At 35.5% G+C, this 21,361-nt stretch overlaps 1 protein-coding gene across 16 annotated transcripts in view; it reads left to right on the forward strand.

Annotated features, from left to right (window-relative positions):
• PCDH15 (protocadherin related 15) overlaps positions 1–21,361 on the forward strand; it is a 1,828,063-nt gene that overhangs the window by 1,464,952 nt on the left and 341,750 nt on the right. For all 16 annotated transcript variants that reach the window (XM_025396095.1, XM_025396103.1, XM_025396104.1 and 13 more), the window contains one exon: positions 18,496–18,689. In XM_025396095.1, coding sequence (XP_025251880.1) covers positions 18,496–18,689 — 194 coding nt within the window. The remainder of the gene's footprint in view (positions 1–18,495; positions 18,690–21,361) is intronic.

The following is a 21,361-nucleotide window of genomic DNA, read 5'->3' on the forward strand; positions in this document are numbered from 1 at the left end:
AAAAAAAAAAAAAAAAAAAAAAAAAAAATTCTTCATGCTTTTATCCCCCTCTGATTATTTTCCTTATCAACAAAAATGTATCAATCTCAGTGCCTGCATACATGTATTGATCTATATCTATCTCTATATTTATATTTGTATTTATCTATCTTATGTATAATATAACCTGAGTTTAACTCACATCACACCACTAAAATCATGTAAAATTATATATCCCATCCGTCTGTTTCTACATGTCAAACTCAAAAGTCCTTAATCTTGGTAAAACTCTCAACTATACCCTTTTATGAATAACTTCCCTGGTTCCTATCCTACTTCTCTGTTGGCTGAGAGATGTTACTGACCCCTTGTTCAATTATCACTCTTTAAAAATTAACATTCTGGCCGGGCGCGGTGGCTCAAGCCTGTAATCCCAGCACTTTGGGAGGCCGAGACGGGCGGATCACGAGGTCAGGAGATCGAGACCATCCTGGCTAACACGGTGAAACCCCGTCTCTACTAAAAAATACAAAAAACTAGCCGGGCGAGGTGGCGGGCGCCTGTAGTCCCAGCTACTCGGGAGGCTGAGACAGGAGAATGGCGTAAACCCGGGAGGCGGAGCTTGCAGTGAGCTGAGATCCGGCCACTGCACTCCAGCCTGGGCGACAGAGCAAGACTCCGTCTCAAAAAAAAAATAAATAAATAAATAAATAAAAATAAAAAAATAAAAATTAACATTCTTCAAATACCTATATATACTTCTTTTCTTTTTCATCTATTCTCAAGTTTTCAATCATCACCTCTATGTACACTTGTCTGCCAAAGTTAAATGCCCTGTGATGACCTCTTTCCCAAGCAGCAAACTGACATTCCAGATATCAGCTGGACATGACAAAGTGGATCTTTCACAAACACTTCACATTGGACATATCCTAAAATACATTAATCCATTATCTTTATTTTAATAAACAAACACACAGACTCAAAACATGCATCTAGTTGTGCTGGAGGCAGCTATATTGTGATGCACGCCATGAATCTTTAAGCTTCACAGGCAGCAGGGTAGGCACCTTGCAGTGTTGTTTGTTTTCCTTCTGCTTTACCTGCCTACATCCAAACTATTGTTCAATTTAGGCAATTCCTATTTTAACATGTATTTGCAGATCATCATTTCCTCTTTTTTTGTTAAAGATTTTGTTTTCTGAGCAGTTTTAGGTACACAGCAAAATTGAGAGGAAGATACAGTGATTTCCCAGGTACTCGCTGTCCCCACAGATGCATACCTGCCACATTATTAACACCCCATACCAAAGTGATACATTTACTACAATTAATGAACTTACATTCACACATCCTTCTCATCCAAAGTCTGTACTTTACATTAGGATTCACTCTCGGTGTTTCATGTTATGGTTTTGTACTAATGATGTATACCCACCATTGTAGTACCACACAGAGGAGTTTCACAGTCCTTAAAACCTGGGCTGTGCCTATGCTTCCCTCCCCCTTGCTTCTTTCCTTCCCCTGACAATCATTGATCTCTCTATTGTCTCATAGTTTTGCCTATGAGGATAGCATATATTTAGAATCATATGGTATGTAGCCTTGTCCAACTGGCTTATTTCATTTAGTATTACGTACGTAAAGTTCCTTCATTTCTTTTCATGACTTAATAGCCCATATCTTTTTAGTGTTGTTTATTATCCCATTATCTAGATGTATCACAGTTTATTCATTCTTCCATGAAAGAGTATTTTGGTTGCTTTCAAGTTTTGGCCATTATTAATAAAGCTGCTGTAATCACCCATGCTAAGATTTTTTGCTTGGACACAAATTTTCAACTCCTTTTGGTAAATACCAAGGAGTGGGATTGCTGGATCATATAGAATGAATATGGATATCGTTGTTAGAAACTGCGAAGCTGTCTTCTAAGGTGACTCTACTAGTTTGCATTCCCATTTCCACAACCAATTTCTTTTCCATGCCTATGTGCTGCCATAATTTAGGCTACTACAGTAGACTATGTTGGGCAATCTGGCTATTTCTACAGATTTCCTATCACACTGTTCCAGATGATTACTCTGAAACTGAGTCAGAACAGATCCTCACCCTCCTGGAAAAGCTACCAATGGAAGGAACAAAGCTCCACACATACAGTCAAGGACATCTATGTAATACTATTAAATATATTTGTTTCATCTCCTGCTACATCCCTTCATATTGTGGATCTTGAGGATATACAGGATTTTGTTTTACTTGTTTTTAGCATGGAATATTCTTGCTATTCTATAACTGTTGAGAGCTCTCTCAGGTTGAAGGTTTGATCTAAGTTGTGTCTTTTAAAAAAAATTCTTTAACACATAGTACAATTGTTATCTATTTAATACGGGCTTTATTTTCCTAGCAAGTCAAAATTAATTGCTTCCACATACCAGCTATCACCTCTATCTCCTACATATTTTGCTATGGCATGCATTAAGGCTAGCTTTTACATGTCTGTCTCCCCTACTGACCTGTAAATTCCTTTAAGACAAAAATTTTTAATGATCTAACCACCAGTGGTCACTATAATGACTTACACACAGTAGGGATTCAGTTAATGTCCATAGAATTTAATTCCCTTGACTAATCTACCCTCAATAAGTTTAGAAAACACCTCATTCTAGATATATGCTCTATTTGGCTTAAGAATTCTATCACACACTAAGTATCATCTCACATAGTCCTTTCCCGAGATGATCTCTAACTTAACAGCTTTAGCCAAGCTACCCCTTCCTGCTCTTATATTGGAAATATTTTGATTTCTTAGTTATGCTATATAATAGGTCATTGAATATTAGGACTGAAAAAATCTTTGAACATAATTATTTTTCGTAGTCTAATTTTACAGAAAAATGTGAGTTAATATAATGACAGATGACTGTTCCAAATTAGCAAGGGTTTTAAGTGACAGAGAAGATGTGGAATCCAACTTAAAGACAATAAAATTGGGAGGCAGGCTAGCTAGTTGCATTTCTTTCTGCCACTTTGTACTATTACGTGACATAACCTTCTGTACCTCAGTTTTCCAGTCTTTAAAATGGTAATAATAATAGTATCAACCTCGCAAGAGTGTTGTGATTATTAAACTAATTATATAAACTACTATCACATGTGTGCTTAGCAAATGCTGCATATGTGGTAACTTGCTATTGTTGTACCATTCTCATAAATTATGTAAAGCACTTAGGATTATTTATTAATATTTGTTACCTTATCTGTGTATATCTCTGTGTGTCGTGTGTTATTTAGTGCACTGTGGAGGACACATGTACATAACATAAAATTACATATTAAATTCTGTTTCTATAATTTCAAATATTCAAGTTTAAGATAAAACTATATAGTATTTTAGTGTCTCTTGACAATTTATTTCACACAAGATTGGGAGGGTTCAGACTGATATGGCCGTAGACGACAATTTGTTTCAAATAATGATTTTGTTTTCTTTGGTTTGTGTGTATAATGTCATGATTAAAGTTTGAGGGTTATATTTACTTAAGGTCTTGATGGAGTTTAGTATTTCAGCAAATACCATATAAAGACTTGATGAGCAAAGCTTACAAAAATATAGACCTATTTTTTACATTAATACACAATTTTAATTTATTTTTGATATTTGAAACATTTTATTTTTTTCTAAAGACCATTCCATATCTTGGCTAAATCTATTTGTATTACAATTGAAATATATACACCAACATGTAATTCTGAACTTATACAGGTTATTCACTCATGCTGAGAACTCTAATCAAATTTCAAGTTTGATTACACTATCTGAATTTTTTTCAGATGGATTATATTCCCCATCTAAGAAATCAGGAGGCTGAAGCAGGAGAATCTCTTGAACCCGGGAGGTGGAGGTTGCAGTGAGCCGAGGTCGGGCCATTGCACTCCCAGCTGGGTGACAGAATGAGACTCTGTCTCAAAAAAAAAAAAAAGAAAAATAGAAAATAGCAACACCTTCCATTTGGTTGGAAAAAGTTATTCTTGATACATTCTCATTTACTCCCATCTCCAATCTATTATCAACTCCTATCAATTTTTCCTCATATACTTATTTACTACATCTACCTGTATTTCTTTCACAGCCACCATCAACTTTCACCTAAACCCGTGAAATGTCCTTCTTGGAGCATTATTTATGTCTCCTCTCTCCCTCTTCTTCATTCATTAGCCAGAGGACTATATTAAATTTGAAATCACATCAAATAATTAGCATGCTTGACCCTTTCAATGGTTTTCTACTGCTATCAAAATAAAGTTCATAATCTGCATCCTGGATTACTGGATTAGTGTTCAATTTCTTCACTTAGCATTTTACCCCTCTCTTATCTGTTATGATGCTCCCACTGTGAGGGGATAACTTTTATTCATATGCTTTCCATCTTTTAGGTCTTAATTTGAATGCCACTTCCTCAAAGAAGCCTTCTATGATTTCCTTTTCTCAGTGTTACCCGTTTATTATCTTGGAGCATCCTAATTTCTCCTTCACAGCACATTTCAAAATTTATAATTATATGGTTAAACTATCTGTTTCCCTCACTTAATTAATTATAGGCTCAAATGGAGTAAACTTATTGTCAATTTTTTTTGCGTACTTTTCTTCTTTTTCCATCACTACTGTATGCCTAACATCTTACCCAGTCCCAGCACATTGACCTTTAATAAATATTTGTTAAATGAATAAATGGATAAAAGTAACTAATAGATGTAGGAAAAATATGTATTAGGAATTTATATATGAATCACGGGGAATTACTTATATTTCAGGTTAATTCATTTTTAAATTTTTTACAAAGTAAAATATTTTAAACTACGGTTATATTAGTATCCCTAGAACATAGTACTTCCAAACTGGATTATTCAGAAGAATCATTTCAAAAAGGCCCTTGAGATGCTAAACTGACTGAAAACATAGGTCAATTATATATGATTTTAAAGAGGCAAAGTTGATTAACACATTTATTTGAAAATTATTTATTGTGTAGAGCATTTGAAGTATTGGGCACGATGCCAAATCATAAGAAATAAAGAAACTATCAACATATAGTTTATGACCTTAAGTAATCACTAGACTACTAATGCAGAAAGGCAAACTATATTTTGGTTTTATAATACATGACAAATATGACATATCATCAAATTCAACATTATTTAGTGTTTAGCACATATTTCAGTATATCTTAAAACGGCAGAGGCCATATAGTCTAGAGTAAGCTTTTCCATTTTATAAATTTGGAGAAAATGCTAATGCTAGCATTATAGTAATCACAATTCCCTGCATTTTGAATTTGTATAACTGAAAAAGCATATTTAGGTTTTATATTATTTTTCAGACATTATCCCCTTTCCTTGATATATTTAACAGTACAGCTTTTTAAAGAAAACTTATTTGTAAACATGATTATTTACTTTAATATTTATCTATCATTTTTTTGTCAAGTGAAAGTTGTCCAATTTCAATAATTAATGCTTAGGTGCTTGCATTTTTTTTTTTTTTTTTTTTGAGACGGAGTCTTGCTCTGTCGCCCAGGCCGGAGTGCAGTGGCGCGATCTCCACTCACTACAAGCTCCGCCTCCCGGGTTCACGCCATTCTCCTGCCTCAGCCTCCGGTGTAGCTGGGACTACAGGCGCCCGCCACCGTGCCCGGCTAATTTTTTGTATTTTCAGTAGAGACGGGGTTTCACCGTCACTGTGTTAGGCAGGATGGTCTTGATCTCCTAACCTCGTGATCCACCTGTCTCAGCCTCTCAAAGTGCTGGGATTACAGGCTTGAGCCACCGCGCCCGGCCTGGTGCTTGCATTTTTTATCAAGCTTTTGCTTATTTATATGTGATTGTTTTACAATCATGTAAATTGTGTATTTTTAATTTTTGCAATATTTACGCTCATACTTATGGTTCTATATATTGCTGGTTTACTAGATATTTGACTTGAAATTTGATATTGCTCTAGAAGAAATAAAATGAAAAATATATTTTATACTATTTTCTTTATTATGTGTCCTATCCTAAGATAAATAAAACATTTCCTTGATCAGTTTTAGCTTTTATTCACCTGTTCTGCAAAAGAGCTCACTTTCTTTTCAGCTTTCTCTGGTAGTAAATTTTGTTATAATGTCCAAGCATAGTCATCTGAGTAAAATAAAAATAGTTGGATATTGAGATATTTCAAATACAGGGGATCTTAGGGGAGAAAAAGAACATTTAAATAGAGCAGTAGGGATTTCTTAAAACCCTAGTACACTTGCTCATCCAGTTTGGCAAAGGAAACAAACAAACAAAAACACTATTGTGCAATTCCTAATATATGTATGTTGCATGTTGTATTACTTTCTTGGCTAGATTATAATTTAATCTACACAGATTTTTAGGTGATTCGTACTAAACTAAGTGCTCTGAAAAAAATACATAGAATGAATAAGGCACAGCCCTAATCCTCAAGAAGTTGACCATATTTGGCAAGAAATAATCCTTCTTCACAGATTTTTAGGCGATTCGTACTAAACTAATTGCTCTGAAAAATACATAGAATGAATAAGGCACAGTCCTAATCCTCAAGAAGTTGACCATATTTGGCAAGAAAGAATCCTTCTTCACAGTGAAATAATCAGAAAATGTCGCAATTATTGAACTGTTAAATTTGATGAGCAAGACTAAGAGCACTAATGAGAATTCATCAAAAGTGAGTGGGGATGATGATCTGTTAGAGCTTCATGAATCTCTCAAGATGTTTAGTACTCAGATAGGCAGGTGAAGATATGATGTTGAAGATGAAATGATATGGCCAAAGGCATGAGGCCTTAAAGATACAAGTTTGACTGCCATTGGAGAGAAGAAGAACTGAATGCTAAAAGATTTGCTTTTCTTTAACTAAGCCAAATATATGTTGGTTTATTCTCTCAGCCCCTTGGTCATGACAGGCTTCTCTGTACCTTTGTAATGTATTTTTATGTTTCTATAGCAGCATTTCAATTAAAGGTAAGTTTCTCTCTCATCTCCTTTCCTAGACCACCTGCTGTTTGACAGAAGTTATTCTTTCTGTTTCTTTTCCACTCTTCATTTTTCAGAGTCAGACATTTGGTACAAATTAAGGTCTGAATAAACGGATGCAATTATTTATAAATTAATTTAAGACGGCTACTTTGCATAGTAGAGTAGTTTGCATACAATATGAGATTTCTTGAAGAAGTATGAAAGACTGGGTCCTTAAATAAAGTAATTAAAGCTAATGAGATGGAAATTGATGAAAGTCAACTTTGAGGAAATCCTTTTTTGAGAGTATAAGTTGAGCATGAGAGAATTTGATAGCATTAGAGCACTTAAGGTTCCAGTTTCCAGTCTCAGAGTTTGAGTAATTAGAACCAATGAACCTTTACAAAAGGATCAGAAAATTGCTGCAGAAAAGAAACAAGCCCTTTAAATAATCAGGCAGTGAAAAGAAATGCTTTAAAGTCGTCTTCTTTTTGTTTTATTTCTTGGCTTTTTATTGGGAAGAAAAATGAATAAATGGAAGACTTATCTTCAGTGACAATTATTCATTCATATGAATATTTAATGATCATATTATTATTAATGTTGTCAATATCTTTTTCCAGCTTATACACCCAAAGTGATAAATTTGCCAACCACCTACTCTACTGAGGTGCCCATTATCTTGGATTATTCTAGGATGTGCTTAAGAGAGGGGGGAAAACTGGGAGCCTGTTATGCTTTTTAGCTTTAAAGCATCACTCGTTCACATTAAGGCCAGAGATAATAAATCTGAAAATAAATACTTTTGCAATGCCCAATTTGCTGGACTGGCAGGAGTTATTGAAGAACTTCCTGAATTGTATTGACACATGAAGAAATCAACAAACATAAAAGCAAACCCATTATATCATTTTCCCATCAGAAATCACACTGAATAGTGAATTTCCAGTGATATTTTAATGAGCAGCAACCTTAAGTTCAGACTGAATGCCAACCTGGAGAGACTCAGTGGACCTCACACAGTTCCAAGTTGATTTAGCTTTAAGTAAGGATAATAGACAGGCAACAATATAGCTTTTATGGCAATAGCATAGTAGAAGTCTTATAACCTTTAGATATAATATCTTATGTCTTCTAAGTCATCTGCACTCAGTATGTGTTACCCACTTGCTACACATTTCTGAGGAATCTTCTTAAAATTTTTGTTGCACTAACTTCTATAATATCTAGTGCATTAAAAATAGACGTTAAAACACTATCACCAGAGCATATTTCATACAGTAAGAAGTTGAAATTCCCTCTACAAAGCAAATTAACAACCATAGATAGATTCACCTAAATGTTCTGACATTTCTTTAACATTTGAAAGACTGTTTTTTTCCACTTATCATCTATTACTTCTGCCTTTTTGTAAGTGTTGATAGAGACATTGAACTGGGTATATTAGTTTACAGATGTAAATTCAATTATTTCTCTGGCAAATCTTTCTACATAAGGATTACCTAGCTTGTAAGTTTTATGTTGCCTGTCCAAATAATCCTTCTGTCCTAGAGATCAATATGCACTCAAATTTCATTTTTATCTAACTACATAAATGAATTTCAATATCCCTTATTACATGATAGAGCTGAGGCAGAGAGATGAAATATTTAACACAGCACACTTTAATATCACCATATTGTTTTCTCAACTTTCCTAGCAAAAAATAGACTTTTCCTACATATCATGCATTTTACCTTATCAGAGTAGTCATTAGGTACTCTTTCTCAGACAATTCTGTATCTGGTCTGATAGCATAACCATAAACCATCCCTTAGGAATAAACTTTCACTTGCAAAAGCTTCTGCATATGAATGCAGTACACCAGTCACTTTTCTTTTATAAAGCAATGCATCATTGATTCTTAGGCTGTCCAAACCTCACCAAAGGTACCATGAAGAAGAAAAGTTTGTTTCCTAGTTCATAGAAATATGACTGTGATGGAAGATTGATAATGCCTATACTTATAAATGACATCTTGGTATAGTTTAGATTGTCCATAGTTCCCAGAGATATGTCCCTCCTGACTTGATCTTCTAGTATATCAAACTAGAACCATTTAAATACATCAGAGTTTATTATAATAATTGTTTCAGTAATCATTGATTACTCAGTAATCATTCCTGAGTAATGTCAAGTTATTGAAAAAGAATGTTCCCTACGTTGCTTATTTGGGTTAATATGTTTGCCTAAAAGCCATCTCTACTTGATTCAATAAACTAATTTATTGAACTTAAAATCCCTCTTAGTACTTTCTGTCCAGTGTTGATTAAGGTGACTCAAGGATTGTTCTGGTTTTGGTTTGGCTCTGTGTCCCCACACAAATCTCACCTTGAGTCGTGAAACTTAGTATTGCAGGAGGGGCCTAGTTGGAGGTAATTGGATCGTGGAGGCAAATTTCTCCCATGCTGTTCTCATGATAGTGAGTGACTTCTTATGAGATCTGATGGTTTAAAAGTGTATGGCACTTCTCCTCTCGCTCTCTCTCTCTCTCCTGCTGCCATGGGAAAAAGGCACTTCCTTATCCTTTGCCTTCTGTGATAATTGTAAATTTCCTGAGATCTCCCAGTCATGCTTCCTGTTAAGCCTGTGGAACTGTGAGTCAATTAAACCTCTTTTCTTCATAAATTACTCAGTCTGAGGTAGTTCTTTATAGCAGTGTGAAAATAGACTAATACATTTCATCTAAGTATATATGGTATGGATACTATTAAATTATATTGTGTGCATACAGAAGTATAGTTTCTCCCAGAAGCTTGTAGATTAGGCATATTCTACTTCTAGGTGAAGTTCAACCTGAGTGTGCAAAAGGATCCCTATAATTGCCCTTGAGAATTTCTAGGAACAAATCATCAGTGATATGGGATCACCATGTAACCTTACTATTCACCTTCTTGTTTACAATTCTGATTCCATAAACATTTATTTATATTTCATCCAACTCTTAACCACATCTGGTGAGGCAAAAAAGAAAAATAGACTCTGGCATACTAGGAAACCACCAAAGAATGCCTTAAGTGATATCATTTTTACGCATAGCTATACATGTATAAGCTATGGCTGCTGCCAGCCACTGCATATCAGATAAGGTCAAAGTTAGAATTTAACTCAAGGCTTCAAATGTAAAATTAGGATAAGTATAACCAACAATAAAAGGCCCAAGTGATACAATCCTATCTCATATTCTGGCATGTCATAAGGAGACATTAACCCAAAATGATTCCAGTAGAGTTCTCAAGTATATCTTGTACCTTGATTTGTGCCACATCTGTGCAATTCTCCAGCATTGGCTATTAATCATTACCACATCTGAAAGGAGCTGCTAAGAAGATTATACTGTTGCTATGAAATGTTCTCTCAGAGGAAAATATGAAGGTATCTTATCTTGAAATCTTTGTTTGCGTGCTGTCCATTCTATATTCCACAATTTCAACTTCTCTTCTATTTATTACTTTTCTTAACTCAGACAGCCTTTCATAGTTGGATTTGCTCATTAAATTCTGCTTTTCATCCATGGGTCTGGCTTTTGTTTGCTTGCACGAGCTTTCACACCTGTCCATTCATAGGAGGAAGAAGTAGGTTTACAAAGGTAGCATGGAGTTCATGGAGCTGATAGTTAAGTCTCTGAAAGCAGAGGAATATACAATGGTTTTAAAAGAGAAAGAAATAAACAAATAATCAAGACCTAAACTTTGTAAAGAAATGGAGATGGATTGAAGACTTTTTTTTTTTTTTTTTTTTTTTGGAGACGGAGTCTCACTCTGTCGCCCAGGCTGGAGTGCAGTGGCGCGATCTCGGCTCACTGCAAGCTCCGCCTCCCGGGTTCACGCCATTCTCCTGCCTCAGCCTCCTGAGTAGCTGGGACTACAGGCGCCCGGCACTGCGCCCGGCTAAACTTTTGTATTTTTAGTAGAGACGGGGTTTCACCGTGGTCTCGATCTCCTGACCTTGTGATCCGCCCGCCTCGGCCTCCCAAGGTGCTGGGATTACAGGCGTGAGCCACCGCGCCCGGCCTAGAGAAAAGGCTTTTAATTTTGAGGAAGTTTAATTTATTTTTTTATTGTATTATACTTTTACTGTTATATTTAAGAAATCTTTACCAACCAAATTCACAAAGATTTTCTCCTATATCTATGAATATTCATAGTGTAGCTTTCACCTTTAGGTCTGTGATGCATTTTGAGTTAATTTTATATATGCTGTGAGGTAAATATCTTCATTTTTATTTTTACAGTATTTTCCCCTTGTCCTCAGTTTTGCTTTCCATGGTTTCTGTTACTTTTGGTCAACTATACTCTGAGAACATTAAATGGAAAATTCTAGAAATCAACAATTCCAAAGTTTTAAATTGTGTTCCGTTTTCAGTAGTGTGATGAAATCTTGAGGTGTACTACTCTGTCCCCAGCTGGGGGGCGTGAATCATCCTTTTTTCCAGCATCTCCATGACATCTATACTCCCTGCCTATGAGTCACTTAGAAACTATCTCTGTTAGATTACCTGTGGTGGTACCCTTATTTTACATAACAATGGTCCCAAAGCACAGGAGTAGTGATTCTGGCAATTCATATATATCAAAGAGAAGCTATGAAAGTACTTCCTTTAAGTGAAAAGGTGAAAGTTATCATCTTAATAAAGAAAAAATATTATATGCTGAGGTTGCTAATATCTTTGTAAGAATGAATCCTCTATCCATGAAATTATGAAGAAGAAAAAAACAAAGTAATGCTCATTTAAATATTTCCCTCAAATCGAATCTGTCCTCTCTTGATGGAAATATTTACTAGTTAATTTATCTGTATTTTTATTACTTACTGAGTAATTCAGTATTATTTCTATACAGGGGCAACTCTACCACTTTCAAGCAATATCTTTGCCTATCATAATGAATAATTATGTATTACATTATTGTATTAATGATTACATGATATCTTATACCAAGATCTCAAAGCACAATAATCCTAGAAAAATAATCAAAAAGCAAACCAAGAAGAGTAGTTAACAATAAAACTATTTTATATAATAGTTACAGTTCTTATGGTTGAAAGACATAATTTCAAAATAAATTAGCATTTAAAAATATGTTGATTTTTTATCTATCCGAAAGTGGTGAATTTGGCTTCAGGCATAAACAGAAACCATGTCGTGAGTGATGTTTTCTGCTTATTTCTTGACATGTCTTCTTCTGTGTGGGTCTCAGTCTTAAGTACATCCAATGAAGACCAGAAAACCAGCAGAAATACCAGATATTAATTTAAGAGTTTAGTCTTAGAGGAAGAAAAAAAAACACTCTTTTCCAGTAGTTCTAGGAGTCACCTTGACTATACCAATTTGAATAACTTTCCTTTTTTTTTTTTTTTTTTTTTTTTGCCAAACAATTTCCAGGCATGAGATGCCTATCACTGGAGCTAAGTGTCAGCTCCATCCAAACGTGGACTGTGAAAAGAATTAATTGCTCCCCAAAGGAAAATAAGGGACTTTTACTGGAAGCCAGAGCCAAGGATGCCCAAGAGACAAAAACATCAAATGATCAACACATTCATGCATTATAAATTAAGCCATAATTCACTTTTTTGTTTGTTTGTTTTTGAAATGGAGTCTCGCTCTGTCACCCAGCCTGGAGTGCAGTAGCACAATCTCTGCTCACTGCAAGCTCCGCCTCCCGGGTTCACGCCATTCTCCTGCCTCAGTCTCCCTAATAGCTGGGTCTACAGGTGCCCACCACCACATCTGGCTAATTTTTTTGTATTTTTAGTAGAGATGGGGTTTCACCGTGTTAGCCAGGATGATTTCAAACTCCTGACCTCGTGATTTGGCTGCCTCGGCCTCCCAAAGTGTTGAGATTACAGGCGTGAGCCACTGCTCTGGGCCCATAATTCACATCTAATAAAAAATATATTTATTCATATAAATACCACATTTACACTCTTGCATTACAATTTATATTCTTGTATATGGTTTATATCAACTGTGGCTTTAATTCTGTGTGTCATTTTTGAGACTCCAATTTGAATGTTTTTGTTCAGCTTATGTACAATTCAATCTTCTTTATATTTGTCCTTTTATATCAAGCTGTATTTTTTTTTCTCAGAACCAGGAAAGAGCAGTTGAAGAGAGTAGTAAACTGCAGCCAAAATTTAAAAGGAAACATTAGGAGAAACTTAGATTATTTTGTGGCAGCATGGGTGACTGATGGTGATGTGGTTTGGCTGTGTCCCCACCCAAATCTCATCTTGAATTCCCACATGTTGTGGGAGGGACCATGTGGGAGGTAATTGAATCATGGGGGCAAGATTTTCCTTTGCAGTTCTTATAATAGTGAATAAATCTCCCACGATCTGTTAGTTTTTAAAATGGAAGTTTCCCTGCACAGGATCTCCTGTCTTATCCGCTACCACCTTCTGCAATCATTGTGAGACCTCCCCACCATATAGAACTGTAATTCCAATACCTGTTTCTTTTGCAAATTGCCCAGTCTCGGGTATGTCTATATCAGCAACGTGAAAATTAACTAATACAGTAGAGTGGGGTGATGTTGAAAACATACCTGAAAATGTGGAAGCAATTTTAGAACTGGGTAACAGGCAGAGGTTGGAACAGTTTGGAGTGTCAGAAAAGGCAAGAAGATGTGGGAAAATTTGGAACTTCCTAGAGACTTGTCAAATGGCTTTGTCCAAAATACTGATAGCAGTATGGACAATAAAGTCCAGCCTGAGGTGGTCTCAGAGGGAGATGAGGAACTTCTTGGGAACTGGAGCAAAGGTGAATCTTACTATGTTTTAGCAAAGACACTGGTGGCATTTTGCCCCTGCCCTAGTGATTTGTGGAAACTTGAACTTGAGAGAGATGATTTAGGGTATCTGGCAAAATAAATTTCTTAGCAACAAAACATTCAGGATGTGTCTTGAGTGCTGTTAAGTGCATTCAGTTTTATAATGGAAACAGAACATAAAAGTTTGGAAAATTTGCAGCCTGACAACACAATATAAAAGAAAATCCCATTTTCTAAGGAGAAATTAAAGCCAACTACAAAAATTTGCATAAGTAACAAGAAGCCGAATGTTAATCCCCAAGACAATGGAGAAAATATCTCCAGGGCATATCAGAGGTCTTCACAGCAGCCTCTCCCATCACAGGCCCAGAAACCTATGAGGAAAAAATGGTTTCATGGGCAGGCCCAGGGTCCCTGTTCTGTGTGTAGCCTAGGGACTTGGTGCCCTGTGTCCCAGACACTCCAGCTGTGGCTGAAAGGGTCCAACATAGAGCTCAGGCTGTGGCTTCAGAGGTTGCAAGCTCCAAGTCTCAGCAGCTTCCACATGGTATTGAGCCTGCAGGTGCACGGAAGTCAAGAATTGAGGTTTGGAAACCTCTGCCTAGATTTCAAAGGATGTATGGAAACACCTGGTTGCCCAGGCAAAAGTCTGCTGAAGGGTAGGGCCCTCCTGGAGAACCTCTGCTAGGGCAGTGCAGAAGGGAAAAGCGGGTCAGAGCCCTCACACAGAGTCCCTACTGGGGCACTGACCAGTGGAGCTGTGAGAAGACTGCCACTGTTCTCCAGAGCCCAGAATGCTAGATCCACCTACAGCTTGTACTGTGCACCTGCAAAAGCTGCAGACACTCAATGCCAGCCCGTAAACACAGTTGGGAGGGAGGCTGTCCACTGCAAAGCCAAAGGGACAGAGCTGCCCATGACAATGGAAACCCACCTCTTCCATCAGCATGATCTGGATGTGAGACATGAAGTCAAAGGAGATCATTTTGGAGCTTTAAGATTTGACTGCCTCCCTGGATTTCGGACTTGCTTGGGGCCTTCAGTCCCTTTGTTTTGACCAATTCCTCCCATTTGGAAAGGCTGTATTTACCCAATGCCTGTATCCCCATTGTATGTAGGAAGTAACTAACTTGCTTTTGATTTGACAGGCTCTTAGGTGGAAGGGACTTTTTACTGTGGACTTTTGAGTTAATGCTGAAATGAGTTAAGGCTTTGGAGGACTGTTCAGAAAGCATGATTGGTTTTGAAATGTGAGAACATTAGATTTGGGAGGGGCCAGGGTTGGAATGATATGGTTTGAATGTATTCCCACTCAAATCTCATCTTGAATTCCCACGTATTGTGGGAGGGACCCAGTGGGAGGTAATTGAACCATTGGGGCAAGTCTTTCCTGTGCTGTTCTTGTGATAGTGAATAAGCCTCATGAGATCTGATTGTTTTAAAAAGGGGAGCTTCCCTGCACAAGCTCTCTTCTCTTGTCTGCCGCCACATAAGATGCACCTTTCACTTTCTGCCATGATGGTGAGGCTTCCTCACCCACGTGGAATTCCAATAAACCTTCCCTTTGTAAATTGCCCTGTCTCAGGTATGTCTTTATTAGCAGCATGAAAACAGACTGATACATATGAGGACATTTGGAATATGCTCATGTTGAAACACTGAGAGGAAGGAATTATGAAAGGGTAGGGCTAAAGTTCCTGAAAAGAACTATAAAACATCATGGAAAAGAAATAAAAAAAAATAGCTCACAATTTCTTACCATTTAGATATCACAATATTTCAATAAACACTTTAAAGTCATAGAATTGTTTTTACTTTCATCTGAAACTTGTAAGCAAAACGTTGGCTTCCCCATGTAAATAAATGCCCTTTTCATTTAGGATGCAGATTTCCCCACTAAATTAGAAATGAGCTTCATTTATTTCCATCTCATAGACACTATCTACTGGTCACAGAGTCATTGAACTATAATTGAATTAAATTCCTGCCATAGCTTAGCTCCAAAATTAGTGTCGACAGCTCCATTCAACATCGTCTAATAGACTTCAGAAGGGGACGTCTACTGTGTAATATCGTTGAGGTTTTGGATTTTTTTTTTTTTAAGAGTCTCACTCTCGCGCCAGTCTGGAGTGCAGTGGCACGATCTCAGCTCACTGCAACCTCCACCTCTCAAGTTCAAGCGATTCTCCTGCCAATGCTGAGGTTTCAACATTTTGTATGATATACTCCATTTTGTATGATGTATCATTTTGTATGATAAATACAGAAAACACTGTTGATGTATGTAAAATGCTTCAAAAGGTCTTGAGTTTTCAGGATCTTACAAAGAAGACACTATTATGATTTCGGTACTCAGCTCATTTTTTCTGATGGTGGACTACCATTAATTTCCTTAAAATATCTTTGTTAGCATACGTGCAAATTATGTTGACTCATAACCCATTATTTTATTTAGTACTAAAATACTGAAAAATAGTGTTATTTAGGTAACTTAAACATAGAATCCTTGTTTTGTCTACTTGTTAAACTTTCTACCTCCTAATAATTTCTGCAGAGCTAGTTGTGTTCCTTGAACACCTTAGCTCAACTGTGGTTGACTAGCTCTGCAACATAAGGGCTGTTTCTGTCTCCTGTATTTTGTAGTACTACTTGGTATTTCTAGCATCTCCCAGGTGGGTACCTTCCTCAATGTAATTATCATCCAGCTTATCCTCCTTTCCAACATCATTTATGCAAATGTTAAATAAGTCCAGCTATAATGCTGACATCCCTGAAGCACACTCCTTAACACCTTTTCTTAACTTGATGCATTGCCATTTATCATTACATTCCTTTAGCCAATTTAAGTCCCAGGAAGAATGTTAATATTGAATCCAATTTGAGCTAAATTTTAATTAAGATTTCCTGAGACATTTTAACTGATTTAAGTATAATCAAAATTGATATCTCCTCTGTTATCCCCATCCTCTAATTTTCTAATTTTATCTATACACAAAAGAGAATTAGTTTGTCTGGCTTGAATAGCTCTCTATAAATATATGCCATTCATTTTGACTGTTTCTGCAAATGTTTCTCCTTTGCCTTTAGGAGTATGCCTGTCAGGCTTATACAAGTCCCAGAATCATATCATAAAATGCCTTTCCTTCTGGCAACCACATCTGTCCACCCCCAAATACCCAGCCTCAGGACTTAGTTGCATTAATGCCATTTCCTTTTTCATTCTCAATTATGTTTTGCTGCTATTTATGTGGACATTGTCACTCTAAGCGTGACACATAATAAAAAATAGAATATGCATAATATAACCCCTTCAGCATAGTGCAGTGTATAAAGTACTTTGTTTACATTTATTGAGGATATTAAGCATGAACTTTTGAATGGGAAATTAATTAACATGGTGTTCCTGAAATTGAATTCCAGTTTCAAGGTAAATGTGCATGTTTACATTTGATCAAGGAAGGTATGTCAGCATCTTCACCATATTTTCAAAGGAGTCTGCAAACTATAAAAACTACTACTTTTAGAAGTAATGTACTGAAAATATAAATATAAATAAATAAAACATTTCTACATGTTAATTTACTACAATTACATGTGTTTTCTTTATTCCACAGAAAACTTTTAATTATATTCACTCATGTAAATTGAGACCACCTTTCTTTCATTCTTCACGTTTTGTATGATAAATACAGAAAATACTGTTGATGTATGTAAAATACTTACTATAAGATTTCCCACTATAATCCCTTTATATCCTTTTTCTCCTTTAATTTATATTTATCAGCAAGTCAAGGAGCCACCTTTAATATAATAAATCACTGGTACTTTAATGTTGCTTGATGAAGTTAATCATTGTTATCTTTTCATATATAATAACCCAAATAAAGTCTTTTAGGTATCAGTTGCATCAAAATGATTATAGATATATGTAAATTAGTTATACAGATGTCTACATGCTTAATTTCAAGGGCTCCAAATAGACTTCCTTTCCTCAAAGAAACATTTCTTGGGCTATGTTACCCTTGATATTCTTATAATGGGAGATGCATTTGTTTGATTGTTGACACGTTAATACTCTATGACTTATCAGTCCTTTATAAATCAGGGGGTGCAAGTTAAGAATCTCTCCTAGAGCAATTGCAAACAAAAAGGACACAAAGACGAGAGTCTCTGGGAGGAGACTCTATGAGGAGGAGAAAGCTATGGAAGGAAAAATGAGAGTAAAAGGAAGGTTGGGAGAAAGAAAAGCAGACTATGCCTATTTCATTTTTCCAGGTTCAGTCTGTTTTAATATGAGTTTATGTGTCAAGAACACAAGGTAAGAAGGAAAAAAAATAAATTTCCTATAGGCATATTTGATTTTCTGTTAGGGCTTTCCTCTTTTTCCCTTTGTTAAATTAAAATAAAGATAAACCTTCAAGATCCAAAGTTTATTTCTTATCACCCTAACAGAAAAAAAAAAAAAAAAAATCACTCTTATTCTTGTGATTGCTTCAGTATTGTAACAGGACACAGTAGCCTCAGTTTAAAACAAAACAAAACAAAACACAACACCCAAGAGTATATATATCAAGCAAACTTTCCTCTGTTTTTTTTATTTGAAAGCCAGCTCCTTTTGTTGGGGGAATAAATGACATGGTGGTGAAAAGTTGTGTCCTAAGTGGATTTATGTTGTGATTTTCAATTCCAGCTCACTGCAGTCGACGCAGACGAAGGGTCAAATGGGGAGATCACATATGAAATCCTTGTTGGGGCTCAGGGAGACTTCATCATCAATAAAACAACAGGGCTTATCACCATCGCTCCGGGGGTGGAAATGATAGTCGGACGGACTTATGCACTCACCGTCCAAGCAGCGGATAATGCTCCTCCTGCAGAGAGAAGGTAATTTACATTAGAAGCAATGCAGTCTTTTCATCGGGCCCATTTAACCCTGTAATTAAATGTAAGAACCGCGGCAAGTAGTCTTTTATCCTATAAACATCTAAATTAGATCAGAAAAGCAGAGAGACCAGAGTCTCAGGAACAGCATGCATAGACTGATTTGGTTAAATTGTGGGAAAAGGACAATATCAGAGGCATATTTCAAATGTATTATGGAAAAGTAAGGCTGCAGACAGAGAGAGAAAGGCTCTTGTCTTCAAAGAAATTAACATATGTGTCCGTGGCATGTAATGTTTCAGGGTTTCAAAGTAACTTCTGAGTGTATGGATAATTATATAAAATAATATATATATTTAAATATGTATATACACACAGAGACACGCACACACACACACACACACGCGCACACACACACACATACAGAGTGAGCTAAAAGATTTCCTGCTATTACAATTACATCTTTCTAGTCTCCCACCTGAGAAATCCCTTTTGTTAATTTATTATTTCCAGATTTTCAGTATCATTCCAAGAAAATATGAATAAATATTAATATACTCCTTCATTTTGCTGAGTTTTTTTTTCCATTCACAATGAATGTATCATGGGATCCTCTCCATGTAAATACTAAATAAATCCTTCAAATTATTTTTTTCACAGTTATGTAATATTCCTTAATAAGTATAAAACTATGGAAGAAGTCTATTATTGATAAACTTGTATTCCTTAATAAGTATAAAACTGTGGAAGAAGTCTACTATTGATACATTTTTCAATTTATCCTCTTTTACTGACAATGGACAAATATTTAACACTGAATATGCATCATTTTGAATGTGTGCAAGTATATCAGTTTTTTATATTGGTATGTTAAGCCCAGATTACAATTATTCTGAATTTTCTACTAGTGTTTATGTGAATTCATATTGTATATTTAAATCCTTATTGTATTTGGGGTGTATCCTAGTACACAGTAGGAGGTATTAATGCAGTCATAGTTTTTTCCAGTCAAATAATCTCTGGTCCCCACAAAATACATTGTGATATTCATCCAAAGATGAACAACATTGGATAGTTCATCTTTTCCTCACAAATTTGAGATGTTGCATTTATTATATCATATATTTTCTTATGTATTTTGATTTTGATCTAAATGTTCTATTCAATTCTATTATTTATATTTTATGAGCTATTACCACACAATTTTAATGATTAAGGTTACATAGTATGCTCTATCCTCCGGTGCTACTAACTTACCTCAATGCTGTTTTCCCTCCAAAATGTTCCTTCTCATTCTGTTAAATTTTCTCTTTGACTTTAAATAAGCTAGTTCAGTGTTTCTGTTGTTTTTGTTAACTGTGTTTTTATTAGGAACACAGGAGATTTATAAATTACTTAGGAATATATTATATATGTTTGATGTTGAATCTTTCTATCCAAGAACATTTTGCATTTGCATTTTTGCATTTGTCCATGCATTTTTTGTGTTTTTAGCAGGCTTTTTCTCTTTTTATGTAAGTTCTGTACATTTCTTGCTTGATCTGTTTCTACATCTTTTGTTTTAATTGCAAATAGGCTTTTTTCCCCCCAGCCAAAGTCTAACTCTGTCTCTCAGGCTAGAGTATAGTGGCATAATCCCAGCTAATTGAAGCCTCAAACTCTGGGCTCATGCAATCTGCCCACCTCAGCCTCCCTAGTAGTGGGGGCTACAGGTTCAGGCCACCAGTCCTAGCTAATTAAAAACAAATTTGTAGAATCAGAATTTTGCTTTGTTGCCCAGGCTCGTCTCAAGCTCTTGGCCTCTACTGATCCTCCCACTTCGGCCTCCCAAAGTGCTGGGATTACTGGCATCAGCCACAATGCCTGGCCTCCATTTTCTTCCTTTACTTTCATTTCCTAGTATACTTTCAATAAAAATGCTTATCTCGTTTGTGACTTGAATGAGACTGCCTCAGTGTTACCCCATTAGTTTGGTCTATGGTTTTAAAAACTATTAATAATACATTAAGAAAATACTCATCTATTTCTATTTTATTGACTTTTAAAAATAGTAATGGTGCTTTTCTCAGATAAAATAAATAGCTATCATATATGAGGACAGTAATGACTTTTCTTCTTGAGTTAATGATATAGTGACTGATCTTACTATAGCTCCTGTTTTGCATCCATGGTTTAGATGGATCTATTTTGCATCCATGGTATAGATTATATTAGGACATAATGTTTTTTTCTCTTGAAATAAGCTGATATTATATGCTTGCTGATATTTTATTTAATAAAATTAGTCTGTATTTTTTTTTTTGAGAAATCCTATCAAGATTAGGTATAGTTGTCATAATACTTCATAAAATAAACAAATAAAAACATAAGAAATCCCCAAAATAATTAATAAGTATAATATCAAACATGAATGTATTATAAACATGTATAAAACAAATAAATGAGTCTGAATCTGGTTCTCTGGAAAGACACAACAAAAATAAAGACGTAATTAATTGGATAAAATGCTATCTAACCTAATCAAGAAAAAAAGAACGAGTAAAACTACACAATAAAATCTAATGAGGAAACTACATAGAAATAGAAAAAAGTAAGATTCATAGGAGACAACTTTGCTTAAAGGTATGCAAAATTTGAAAACAGAAATGGATGATTCTTTTAAAAGATACAATTTA

Source organism: Theropithecus gelada, chromosome 9 (genome assembly GCF_003255815.1).
Source record: "Theropithecus gelada isolate Dixy chromosome 9, Tgel_1.0, whole genome shotgun sequence".
Classification (NCBI taxonomy): Eukaryota; Metazoa; Chordata; class Mammalia; order Primates; family Cercopithecidae; genus Theropithecus; species Theropithecus gelada.